Source organism: Pollicipes pollicipes, unplaced genomic scaffold, assembly GCF_011947565.3.
Source record: "Pollicipes pollicipes isolate AB1234 unplaced genomic scaffold, Ppol_2.1 Scaffold_4002;HRSCAF=4701_pilon_pilon_pilon, whole genome shotgun sequence".
In the NCBI taxonomy this organism is placed as follows: Eukaryota; Metazoa; Arthropoda; class Thecostraca; order Pollicipedomorpha; family Pollicipedidae; genus Pollicipes; species Pollicipes pollicipes.
In genome coordinates, this window is record NW_023596420.1 from 37,542,269 (window position 1) to 37,555,525 (window position 13,257).

The window sequence follows — 13,257 nt, forward strand, 5'->3', positions numbered from 1 at the left end:
TATGGAGAAGGTTATTAGAGTACATTCACATTTAGTTTTGCATAATTCTAGTCAATCTACTTTAATTTTCCGCCAAACCAACGACAGGCCTGCTTGTTGACCTTTTAAACTCACCAATATTATACCTTGTTCGCTGCTCCGATATTTCCAAAAATTGTACATTGAAATTCAAGGCATCAAACAATGAGTTATCCAAACCTGTACGATATGGTGTTTCGACCGATTCGCCGTCGATTTATCTTGGAATGAGGCATGATCCAGCTACCAGAGAATAATTATCATGAGCCGCAGGGCCTGGAAAACCCAACGACAGTAGTAATAAAAAACTCGTCCGCTTGGCGTCGCTACTGGACAGGCGTTCCCGGTATAGGTGCCCGCTCGCTCTGGCAACACCATATAAACTGGGTACGGTGGCACGGTCAGAACAGCACCAGCACCAACCATGACTCCGTCCAGTGTTGCAGTCACAGTGGTGATGCTCGTGACTGTCGGGGTCGCCGTGACGGGTGAGTGGGTGTCACGGGCCGGTCGGACCGACGTGTAAGGTACCGGCTGATTATGACGGCTGTCGACTGGAAGCTATTGACTTCTGTCGGTAGCTGTCACTTTCAGTGTCAGTTCTTTCATCTCACACTCGCGCTGCGCTCCAACGTTTTCTGTCTAGCGTTGCATAAGTGACTGCCCATTGCCGAAAGGTGTGGCGCAGAAGCCTAAATAAAGGCGCCATGGCTGCGTGGTCAGCGCCCTCGGCTCCGACTTTGGGGCACGGGTTCTACCCCCGGCAGCGCCATGGCCCCTGGGAGTTAACATGGCCTCTGCAATGACAGCTTCCCCATAGAAGGATGAGTGACGACGTGTGCCAAGTTACATTAAGGGAATGGAATGCAGTAATATAACTGCTTGAGCAGCAGGTCAACTAACATTTCCTGGGCAAGGCAACAGCCCTTTGAAAAAGCAGCGTTGAGTTGGTATTCAAGCGCTACCAGCTGACAACTATGGGTGTAAAGCCTTGTGAGTGTTCTAAGCCGCTGATTCACGGAGGATTACTCCATAATCTTAACACTTCGCTATGCAAACTGTCACAGGGAAATAATTAATCTGTGAAAATGACCTGCTTCTGACGCAAATGATGACGAAGGCATTACGAATAGTGCAGCCCGCTGCGCGGTACCTTCACTTGGCGTACTTGGTGCCTTGTTGGCTTAAAAACAGTCGACCAACGTTTCTTCTTCGCTTCTTTTTATACATTTGACTTTGATTTCCTTGACCAGTGGAGTAGAGTGAGCCGGTTTCAAGATGTGATGCAGCATGGAGGTGTTGGTGCACTGGTTCAACTAACAATACCAACAGCGCATTGGGGGAAACGGACACATGCATTCCGATGTGATGCTGTCATTCCTGCTTTTGCTGAACTGATCTCAATCCATCGATTAACACAAGATGACAATGTACACCCTGACATTTGTAAGCCCTTGCTAACTATAGGGATGAGGTGTTTGCTTTTGTGTCGTCTTCCAGTGTAAAGGGCTGAACGCTGGATTCAGGGGAAAGTCAGTCGACGTCTCATGCCACCACGGTTATCTGCGACCTACGAGCTCTTGTTCGGGCTGCTGAGTGTCTCGCTTTGACCGCTTTGTCTGGTTCCAGACGGCTACCGGGCCCCTGATTATCGCCGAGTGTGTCCCGTCAACGACATCGAGGGCAGGACCTCCTGCGTCGCCGTCCAGCCTGGTGCCGTCGTCCCGGAAGTGTGCTCCAGCGACGCGCAGTGCGGTGGCACGCAGCGCTGCTGCAGCTACGGCTGCAGCAGGGAGTGCCTGACCACGTGTCCCCCGTGTGGCCCCGGCCAGCAGTGTCGCATCTTGGAGCTCTGCACCGCCCTGGGCTGCGAGCGGCAGCCGGCCGCCTGCCTGCCGGCCGATGGCCAGTACTGATCAAGTCTCGATGACGTCACGGCTCCGGGTAGCAGAGGGACTGGTGCCCTAGTGGGGCCGACGTCCGAGCTGACAGCCAAAACGCAGGCAGTCACAGATCTGCATCCGTCTTTTAAAAAAAACAACATGGTCCTGACGATTCAGCGGAAAATGGAAATGAGAGTAGCGGCATTTCTTTACTAGCGATCGTGGAACGCTGATATGTGATGACGATGTCAAAAAAATGGTTATCGGCGCACTTTGGGTAATAAATGATGAATGCTCACATTCCTGATGACTGTCCAGCTATTCAACTACTAGCAGATTGTCCAGACTGAAGCTCGTGATCACCAATGGCTAAGAGAACTGCTTTGAAATCTCAAGTTTTCCTAATGCAGTCAATGCTTGCTCTATATCATCCCTCCACCAGTGCCCCCGGTATCTTGGAGGCTGTTTATCTTTCCGCGTGATAGCTCCTAACTCAGTTTGTACGGAGACTTCATCTTAAATACGCCGGAGGCTATATTCCTTAAGTTTATTATATTATATTATATTATATTATATGTATTATAGGCCAGTGCGTAGAAACGTAAGATGCGCCGGCCTCAAACAAAGGATATAACCAGCATATTGCAAACGAGTACGTAAATGCCTTAGGGGACATGCCGTCATAGACGGCGAGCCCGAATACCGCTCCTTTGCGACAAAAGTGGCACGTATGAGGCGAACAGTAACTGCGCTGGTCGTGTCGAAATTTTTCATGGCACAGAAACGTTTGTCTATCGTGGAAAAATGCAGCCTGGCGGCCCACAACTGGCGCGGCTCTCATGCATGTCACCGGCACTCATTTTACGTCAACACTGCATATCGAGCCGCACCATAAGCAGTTTAAACGCCCAGGCAGACTATTTAATCTCGGTTTGTCTTTCAGGCACAAGCTGGTCATAAACAAATAGCATCATGAATTGATGCAGACATGCACGGACAGGCAGTCAGGACTGTAAACTGAGAGCCGACAGCCAAAGGCAACACCGTCAGCAGGATCATGAGTGTAGCAGGAGATCCACTCCTGCCCTGTGCCGCCAGGGGTGTTCATAGCATGTGTCACTTATGGACCGCGGTGAAAAATGATAACAGCTGTCGTCCGAAACGTTTTCTTTGAAGCCAATTCGGTTGGCGGTGCTTTGTGACCGGCCGCCACTGAAGTTCCACGTTTTTTCCACATTATACTCTGATTTCTTAACGCAGCTGTTAAGTCGGTCGCGGAAACACCACCAAAAGCGGCATGCAAAGGCGAGCAGCTGGCGGGAGCACAGGCGAGCATCGCCATGGCAACATACGTCGCCCTCTCGAGTTACGGCGTGTAGGTCAGCATCAGGTCAGGGATTGGCCAGATCGAATGTCATGCATGGTTCACAGCGTTGACGAGGCGCATACCAATGGGCTGGACTCTAGTGTCATTATACTGGTGTCACCCTCTGAAAACGGGTATTTATACTGGGCTATGTAGTGGCCCGCGTGCATTACGCGAGAAAGGTTGGTCACGCTGTACATGCTGTACTTGCAGCCTAACATTACGGCAGAGCGGGACGATCAGGTCCATACTACTGGCGGAGAAGACAACAGCAGTCTCTATTTTGTCAATCAGCTTGTCTCTGGTTTGATCTTGCTGCAGCAAGAACCGTTTCAAGTGCACTACGGGTATGCGTGGGAACCTCAGATACGGAAGTTCTTGGAACACTGTCAGCGCTGCTAGCATCTGGATGGTGGAAAGTTCAAAGCAGTCCCGCAAAGACGGAGGGGGTTGTGGTAATACCTCTCGAGCATCGTCCCGCAGGATGTAGTCATGCAGGCCGCGGGTGTTGCTCAGGCATTGCCGTACCGCGTTCATGAAGCACGTACTGTCGATGTTCTGAGGGCTCGTAAGGCCGAATGACCGTGCCGCAGGCCGCGCTCTACCGCCAATCCCATTCTCGGGAGACTCGGTGTTCGTAGCACTTTTTTGGCGATGCTGCAGGCTGTCGCGCCATGCCGTCTTTGTGATGAGCGTGCACAAGTCCTTTTTCAAAGCTGAATGAAATGAAAGGCAATGAGGCTGCGTTTCCTCGGACTATGGCAATAGCCAGACACTGCCGCAGACGAGCACTCTGTTACCTATCGCCTGGCGAGAAAATCAGCCCAGCCCCAAGATTTTTGACAAACTTTCTTGTCGTTGGGCCAAGGCTCCGCCGGTTTGAAAGGCGACTGGTTGGAAAGGAAACCATGAAGTGAGGTTCGAGTATTTTCTGTTCTTTCTGCATTTGGCTTCTTAATCTGCGGCGCCAGTGTCTGTCACGTAAAGGATGATAATTGGTGCATGTGGCATCCCATGCCAGGCTCCGACCATGGTCGAACGGGAATATCATCCCATTAGGTCTTTTGCCGTCTCCCCGGTCAATAGTTGCGTGGCGAAGTGTGTGGGACACATGATCATGGGTCTTGTTTGTGTTTCATGTTAAGGGCAATGTTCCACTTTTGGGGATATTGGGGCGAGCATCAAATATGATGAAATAGTCTCACGTGTAACCATTGGTATACCTTATGGGAAAAAGACTGCTCCAGGCAACAAATTTCTCTATTTAGTAACTATGTTCGTCAATACTTCATTGTATAATTCGCCATGGTGTCTTGTGCCACATAAATTGAGAGCGATCTGGCCGCCGTTCCATCTGGAAATCGTACTTACGAACCTGGATATGAAGAACTCGATAATTATATTTGTACTGGCCTTGATCGCCGCACAGCCAATGGAAGGACAGTATTTGAGTGACGTTATCATAGCCTCATGGACGCGTGGGTGACCTTGAAATATTCTGCCACGAAGAACTCTGCACATCTTCGCTGGCGTACAGCTTAGAAACTAGAGGGGCTTAGGTCTTTAGAAAGGCAGAGCTGTGTACGGTACTGAATGATCTTCAAGACGGCTAGTTCAGTCCAAAACCTCACACAAATGTGAAACACTCCCTTAGATGCAAAGGTGCATTTCCAGCAGGCAAGAAGCCAAGACCATGCTCCGATGTCAACCGGTCCGGATTAGGAAAAACGCGCTGGTGGGCGGTTTGGATTCTGGACTAAGCTGGCTGGATGTGCGTGTTGTTTCCGCTCAATTAAAAGGCTTACATGCTATACGTAGCAGACAGATATAACTACTTATCATAAGGTATAGCCATCATAGCAATTGTTAGTAGCAGTCATCGTTATCATGTTCCAGTCTGATTCATTGGGGTTGTAAATTAGCAATTTCTGTTTCTATGTTGAATTACTCTCACTACATTTGATTGAAAAAAGCACCTTATTTCAACGGAATTTCCCACTTCCACCGCTACTCACATGCTCAGTTCAATCACTTGGCTCCGCGTGCCATCTCAGGAAAGTGCAACAAGCTCACGTGTGAAAAAAACAAACAAAAAAAGACAAGCAATTTCATGGCGACCAGCCTCTTGTAATTCACGTCTGGTACCAGCGCGCAGTGCAGCTCCCGTACAAGCAGCAGGCCTCTCTATCAGGCCTGCAGTTGCGCTGCCGCCCGTGCGGCGCCCGCTCAACATGACATGACGTGCTGTTCCGAGCGGCCGCAGTGCCGAGAAGGGGCGGCCGGCCGTGCCGCGAACGGCGCACCCCCAGTTCTGAGGCTCTGGGGCTCCGGCGCGCGGCTTTCTCGGAGCCAGTGGCAGGCGGGACATCATGGACAGCACAGCAGACCAGCATCAGCGACGTGGCGACTGCCGTCTGATGCACATCTGTGGCCGCTGGCCAACCTCTGCAGAACGGTCCATGCACGGCTAATGCCGGAGTTAATTGACACATTATTGAGGGTTGCGACAGAATGAGAGCGAATACACCAGCACAGCTTTACAACGAAGAGCTGCACGGAAAACTGGCCATCTTATTACAGGATGCCGAGTACAGGGATGACGCCACCGGGAGAGCAGGATGACGAACATATGTTTTACCCTGCCTAAGATTTTAGAAGACCCGTTGATTGTCACGCAAGGCCTAACAAACATAGCAGCAATGATCCCGACTTGGACCTGGTCATATCCAAGCACGTAATGCTGTAATGATCGTAGCCTTATCGATGTGCAAAACGACGGAAGATGACGGACTGCATCTCTAGCTCGTCAAGCAGGTTGTAGTGGCTTCCAATGCCGGTTTGATATCAAATGTTATGATCTTAAGCATTTATCTTTAGTTTTCACACTAAGGTATTGTTCTCAGCTCCGGGAACTTGTTTGACTTCGGGGGTGAGGGTGGGAGGGGGGAGGGGGAATACCGCTTTACTTACAGGAATCCCACCCGGCATGTGCATATTTATTTAGACACCAGGCCTTTCACTCGTCTTTCGTTTCGTGGCTCTGGCTTGATTAAGTGCCACTTGTGTTTGACGATGAATGCCCACCAGCTAAAACATTCGTGAACGTATCACCCTCATTCTCGGCAACGGCTTACCTCTGTTTGGGCATGACTGTTATTTCCGATTTACAGGCGATGTTTCCCATCATTTCAAAAAGACAACAAACCATTAAGGCAGTGACATTGAGCATAACTAATAGTTTACTCAATGCACATGCCACGTTCACACTTTGGACCCATATCTTCGCCATCATTTTCGATTTGCACTGGGATGTCAGTTCACCTTTCCCACACGTTATTGTTCGTTTTCATATTCTTTTTCTACACAACACACACGTTGCAAAACGTTAGTATGCGCATCTATGCGTATTTCATAATCGAAATGCGGTTCCATGCTCCAGAGTCTAAATTTTCTTTACTCTGTGTTTCCCGACATCAAGGCTGATCTGACATGGAGTTAAACCGGAAATGGTTCAATGCTTGAGACGAAGGTACGCACATTGCCTTGTTTCACACGTTAAAGAGTAGTTCGGTAAGGGGCTAGATGGGTAAAGGGTGCCCGCACGTCCCCTGGCGTGCGCTCAAAAAGTAGTGCACCCGTTCGTGAGGCACTTTATTCATGTGGGCACTTGTGAGTTGTATAGAACCATGAGAGTGAATTTTCGTTTTCGCTGGTAGGGAGTAAAGAGCAAAGATCTGTTTCGTTCCTGAATATCTTTAAACATCCAATATTGATTGTCACCCCACGAAAGCTGATTATTCTTTGCTCCCGCATAAAAACAGCATTGTGAGTGCAATCAAGTCATAGTAAGTCACCTGGTATGCAATAACATCGAGGTTGAAAGTGGACGCCACCGAATGTTGAAAAATTCAAAATACTCAAAAGGTAACTATAAATGTGTAATTTTTCCATTATTATTTCGCCTTAATTGAATTATAGATCCTCAAAGACAACTTTGCCTTTTAACCTCTCAACAATTTACATGACAGTATGGCGCTTGCGATAGTGCCCTGGTGATTTTAAAAGCTGCACGGTGAGATTCAGGGCCCAAGACAATTCCGCAACAGTCAGTTCATCGAAATCTGAAAAGTCCCATGCTTCGCCTCTTCACCCGATGATTTGTCGTGGAATGGGTCAGTTACCTGAAACGGCTCTAGGGCCCGGGAAAACCGACGACCGACGTAGTGAGAAACTCGTCCGCTCGGCGGCGCTACTGGTCAGACGTTCCCGGTATAGGTGTCCGCTCGCTCTGGCGACACCATATAAACGGGGTACGGTGGCACGGTCAGAACAGCACCAGCACCAGCCATGACTCCGTCCAGTGTTGCAGTCGCAGTGGTGATGCTCGTGACGGTCGGGGTCGCCGTGACGGGTGAGTGGGTGTCACGAACCGAGCTATGATGATCTCCGCGGATGTTTGATGGAGACCATCGACTCCCGTCGGTAGCTGTCCCTCGCTATCCCTCCTTTTCGAGTGCAAATTGAATATAGTGCAAAAAATTAAGGTTGTATTTGGTAAATGGTCATTGGTGTTTTTTTACTTTACATCCATGCTGCTTGCGATGGTTTTTCTTGCAGCACTCAAACAAATCCGCCCATTGTTGGTGGCAACATGAACTTGGGTTTAAAACAGCACGAGCAGATCACCTAAAAACCATTTTTGGCAGAATAATGCCGTAAAACTATGAGCTGATGTGCGAACTGGACCGGATCATAAAGATTCATACCGTGCAAGGGATCTAAGTTCTTGAAATGCGGCGTCTTAGCTAGTTAAACTTAGCATCCCGGTACTCAAACTGACACCGGAAAATCATTACCACGCCAAAATGATCATCTTGTGACGGGAATTATATCAAAGTATTACGAATTCCGCATTCTGATACCCGGCTCATTCACTGTGCGTCCCGAGACCCCGCACTTCCCCATAGTGGACGACCTCACGTCCCATTCTTCCCCATACTAACGAAATGATATTACCTGCTGTCATCTACAGGACAGCGACAATACCGAGATAGTTTCAATTTGCTGCGCAACACTATGGTGCTGATGGAATAGAGCACAATTCACGTTGTTATGACTTGTTGGGACAGTGGGCACATGGAGTTTCATCTCCATCTTGTTATTTTCGCCACGAGCAGATGGAGCACCCCTGATCTGGATGGGATGGCAATAAGTGTCTTTGAAGAATATCCCTTAACCTTAGCTGGCTTTAGGGATACGATGATTGCTCGCTGCTTGAAACGTTCCCGGCAGACGGTCTGCGGTGGTTTTGGAGTAAACTCAGAGCAGACTGCTGCTGCTGCCATGATTAACTGCAATATTCGACTTTGCATCCGATGACACACGTTACTGGCCGTTATGTTGACCGTTTTGTCCGTTTCTAGACGCCTACCAGCCGCCGGACAATGAAAGAGTGTGCCCCCTCAACGACATCGAGGAAAGGATCTTCTGCGTGCAAGACGCGCCGGACGCCTGCACCAGCGACGCGCAGTGCAGCGGCAGCGAGCGCTGCTGCAGGTTCGGCTGCCGCCGCCAGTGCGTGACCACCTGTCCGCCCTGCGGTCCGGGGAAGGAGTGTCTGATCACGGGCGTGTTCTGTGGGCCGGACTGTGAGCGGCAGCCGGCCGCTTGCCTGCCGGCCTTCGGCCAGCACTAATGACGTCACAGGCTGGTCACTGATGACGTCACCGGCTGGTGACGCCCGGGATGCCTGTTGTGCCGGTGGAAATGGCGCTTGATTGAGAGCTGCTTTGAGTGAAACAGAGATTTGTGAGCTCAGGACTACCTCAGTCTTCGCACTATACGTGCTGGCGGCATTGAAAAATGTTGATTGGTGTACGGTATCTAATATATATTGGCCAAGGCTAGTTAACTCATAATGATACTATCAGCCATCCGTTCTGGGAAACATCAACGGACACCGAAACGAATCTCATTCACAGAACGTCGTTGCTGGAACTAACCAGCCTAACGGAAGTGACCGAACGTAGTGAATACGCTGTCTGACGAAATTGTGCGACTGCAATGAGCTCAGTCTTGCGCAAGTCTGCGAGTGCATTAAATTAAAACGTTCTTATGGGAAGCGGCCTGAACGGAATCTGGCATTGTCACGAGGCTTGGCGAGTAAGAATAAGGCGGGCGTGGCTGCAATCCGTCATGGTGTGTGGGGGGCCTTTCATGGGCCGCTCAGGGCCTCTCTTCACGCTCAGCGCTCTCCATGTTCTCACAACCCAAATTCTCGAAGCCCTTTCAGCTCATGCACAGTTTCCGTAATGTCACTCAAAGATAATCTGGTTACCAAGCGACACTAAGGGCGTGTTAAAAAACGGCTCAATTTTGTACAGGCTCTGTTCACATCGACCTTTAACCATACAAGGAGAAGGAGAGAGTCCAGCAACCACTCTGGTTCCATGGTCAAAACTCGATGTTTCAGGCAGCGCTCATAGTCACCGGGGCTCAGGTCTGGTGACCACGAGTGCAGCTTGCGACATTGATTGTTTTCTTGTAAAACACGGGGAGCCACATTCACCTAGACGCACCGAGAACACAGTGACCTGGAATGAGTGCCCCTCTGGCGTTGGCCGGGCGGCTGGCAGCAGCGGGTCCGGATGGGGCACGGCGACTGGACGCTGGTGATCCCCCTTCGGCGCCGGACCGTGATGACGTTACGGGATTTCCACGTCACCGGCCGGCGGTCGGCCGACTGCGCTGTGCTTCCGCATTGGCCGGCAAACCACGCCGTGGTCCCCAAGCCGACTGCCTTGTGGTGGAAAAGACGCATTTTGCTAGCTTTTCCATAGCTTTGGGACTTTGGCACATGCTACGCTCGTGCATGTTGACGTCTGCCACCGTTGGAAGTCGATCAAATGCGACATAAAGTACTTTAATTGTATGAGACGGTGTCAAACTTAAGACGTGATGTGTTTGGGGCGATGCATATGCAGGATAACCATTGTCATATTGCATTCAAAAAGCCTTTGGGAAACGGGCATGGAGGTCAAGAAGCAACAAATGAGTACATTTGGCAGAACAGTTGATTCGAGGGCTTGTCTTACTCCACCGCAATATATTTGTAATTGGTCTTGATGCATCACTCACGTTAAAAGCCATGCATAGATGCAACGTCAAACCTGAAAAGCGTGGTGTTCTACTCAGTTCGAATTCGTGACCTGGCCGAATCGAAGCTTGCATGCTTTGATTTTGGCCCCCCCGACATCTAACGCGCCAACTTCATAGAAAGCCTTCAACATGGTAGCTTCACGGCCTGGTTCCCTCCGTCGAAGAACACTCCCGTGGCCTGCCACCTAGGAAGCCGGACTTGAATCAGCGGTGACGGCTGCGGCCGCCGGTGGCGCTGCTAGGACGGCCAGACTCGACTATGGCTTTGTCCCAGTTTGTCGTGGTGGTGGTGGTGACTCCGCTGGTGATCGTCCCCGTCAGCCCGGCTGGTGACTGGTGACGGCTGGTGCTGTTCGGCCACGCGCCGAGCGGCTCACCACAGCGCGGTCGGAATTCCGCGATGGCGGCCGGTGCTCGATCGGCCGGTGCGGGGCATGGTAGTTGTCTCGGTGGGCTGCCTGAGTTCCTACTGGCAAGATTGGTGGTCAGAGAGATGCTGTCCGCGAATACGATAAAAGGATTTCTTAGCAAATCTCAAGTAATCTTAGCTTTCGGAGTGTCGTATGGTGATGAAGCTTCGCAGCCCTTGGTGAGAGCGCACCACGTCACTTGTAAAAAATGACTATCTCACCACTGTTTTCTCCTTTGCAATATCTTTGAGACAGGTTAGGTGTAGGCATTCACCCAAGTTACCTGACTTCCTTCAGATCCAACTGATTGCACCTATTGTGCCTACCTTAATTGCCAGACCCATTTCGCTGCATAAAGATTTCTTTCCAGTAGGTTCAGGTGTTAGCTCAACGCAATTCAATGGATCTGTTTTTGATGACCGCTTCAAATCAGACACACAGGCAGCATTTAAAACTATAGAGAGATGGCAGATCAAGCAAATGTACTTCTCTTCATGGAAGCTCCGAAGTAAAATACAAGGACAATGGGGCATTGTGGTCAAAATGGCCTCGAGAATGAGGTTATCACAAAGAAGAACCAAGGCGTTAAGAATAGATCCATTAGGAATATATACATATATATATACATATATATATATATATATATATATATATATATATATATATATATATATACAAAGAGTTACGACTTCGAGGCGCTTCAGCAGAGTGCTGCTGACACCGAACGTCGAGAAGTCGTTTGGCACCCTAATGTTTGACATCAGTCACGTTGTTGCGTAGTTGCCGTATGAAATTCCCCAACTCTCCGTTCTCGCGACCTCCTGCTTTGGTGGGCACTTCTCCCTGTCATGTTCTTTGGCACCCGGTAGGAGCGCTCTATCTCATGCTGTCGTCCATCCATTCAGCGCATCAAGATTTAAGGGGACTAGGATGTTCATATACTTTGTTGAAACAAGGTCTACGGTTCATCATGCCGCGTTCCTCCGTGTCACATATGGACGACTTTGATGGAGAAACAGCACTTTCAATTCTCAGATTGAATAACAATATGCTCACACATTAACCTGGTTTACGGGATGCAGCGTTAATGTTACAGCTGGAATGAACTATTCAAATGTGACTTCGTCAGTCACCAGTTCAGCAAGATGAGTGGCGTTTAGTTAGAGTGATAGCTTTGCCCTTTGTTCTGAAGGCAGATTGAATTATGCTCATAAAAGTATCCTCACGGAGAATGTTGGCAATAGACAATCGTCACCTCCAGTGCCATCACATATTACTGCATGAAGGCGAGCAGTCATTGCCCGGACCAGAATTATAATTGAATTCCTAAATGTGAAGACCGGTTACGTTAGTCATATCCAAATCAGACCATACATACACTTTGAAACGGTTTGCGCTCCAATATGCAGAGAACAGTAAGAGTTGTGAACAGTCTCAGAGGAGAGCATGGCTTCTGCACATTTGATGTTCCCCGAAAGTTTTAAACCGAGCTAATACTGAACTCTCTCGAGAACAGTAGCGAACACAAATACACGTTTTGCTCTTAGAAAGCTTGTTTCACATGAAAACCGATACACTTGCTGCTATGTGTGATTTCGAATAAGCATTCCATTGAACGGCAAATGCGTAGCGTTATTTTGAAGGGAACACATAGTACCTTACTGCTCCACGAGAACGGAGAACATACTCACTTTTCATGGTACGAAGAATCTTAAGAGACACAGCATACCATCCATCCGTTGAGCAATGTAGGAACCACCATCGATGTGCTTGATGTACAAAATAAATGGCCCAAACTTATCACGGAGGGTGTGATTTGAAGGCGCTCCACAGATGAAAGCTTTTCAGTCTATCCTCCAATCTTGACGACTGTATCCGCCAGTGTGAAATGTGAATGATGACCGTCAGCAAAGTCCTATTTAGTTGTGACTTTTGACTAGGTAGTAGGTAGTTGGTGACTAAGATGAACGCATTATGCATGCAATACGATGTTGGGTAAGACAGCTCAACCATTTCTTGTTAAGTTTTAATGTGAGGTGAGCCTTATTTAATTCTCGTATGAGGCCGAGCCTTGGCCCCCGGCTCGTACAATCTTTGAATACGGGTTTATCACGCTCATTTAAGCTTAAGTCTGAGTCAGACCCGTACCGCAGGTGCTGCCTTATCCACTGCTGAGTCTATGTTGGAGTGTAAGTAAAAACGAGTGAATCAGTAAACGCTGTACTGGAAGTATCAGTTCACGCCGTACTAGGCTCCGGATTAACAGCTCTGCCACCTAGTGGTGGAGAATAAAAGCGGTAGTGCTGCATTTGGTAAGGTGGCGCGGAGGTGCAGTAAATGGTCGGCGCGGTTCAATGTGGACAGTGGATTTAGGGCGGACAATCTCAGCGTAAGGACGAGAGGCATGACACAGTCATAGGCG

At 49.2% G+C, this 13,257-nt stretch overlaps 2 protein-coding genes across 2 annotated transcripts; both read left to right on the forward strand.

Moving 5' to 3' along the window:
• Positions 1-423: 423 nt before the first annotated feature.
• Positions 424-2,113, forward strand: LOC119094070 (uncharacterized). Its single transcript, XM_037217150.1, has 2 exons — positions 424-506; positions 1,648-2,113. Exons 1-2 carry the CDS (start codon positions 443-445, stop codon positions 1,932-1,934), a joined length of 351 nt encoding a protein of 116 aa, XP_037073045.1. The 5' UTR covers positions 424-442; the 3' UTR covers positions 1,935-2,113.
• A 5,498-nt stretch (positions 2,114-7,611) lies between these two features.
• On the forward strand, positions 7,612-9,382 carry LOC119093976 (oxytocin-neurophysin 1). The gene is made up of 2 exons (XM_037217012.1): positions 7,612-7,678; positions 8,691-9,382. Exons 1-2 carry the CDS (start codon positions 7,615-7,617, stop codon positions 8,960-8,962), a joined length of 336 nt encoding a protein of 111 aa, XP_037072907.1. The 5' UTR covers positions 7,612-7,614; the 3' UTR covers positions 8,963-9,382.
• The last annotated feature ends 3,875 nt before the right edge of the window (positions 9,383-13,257 follow it).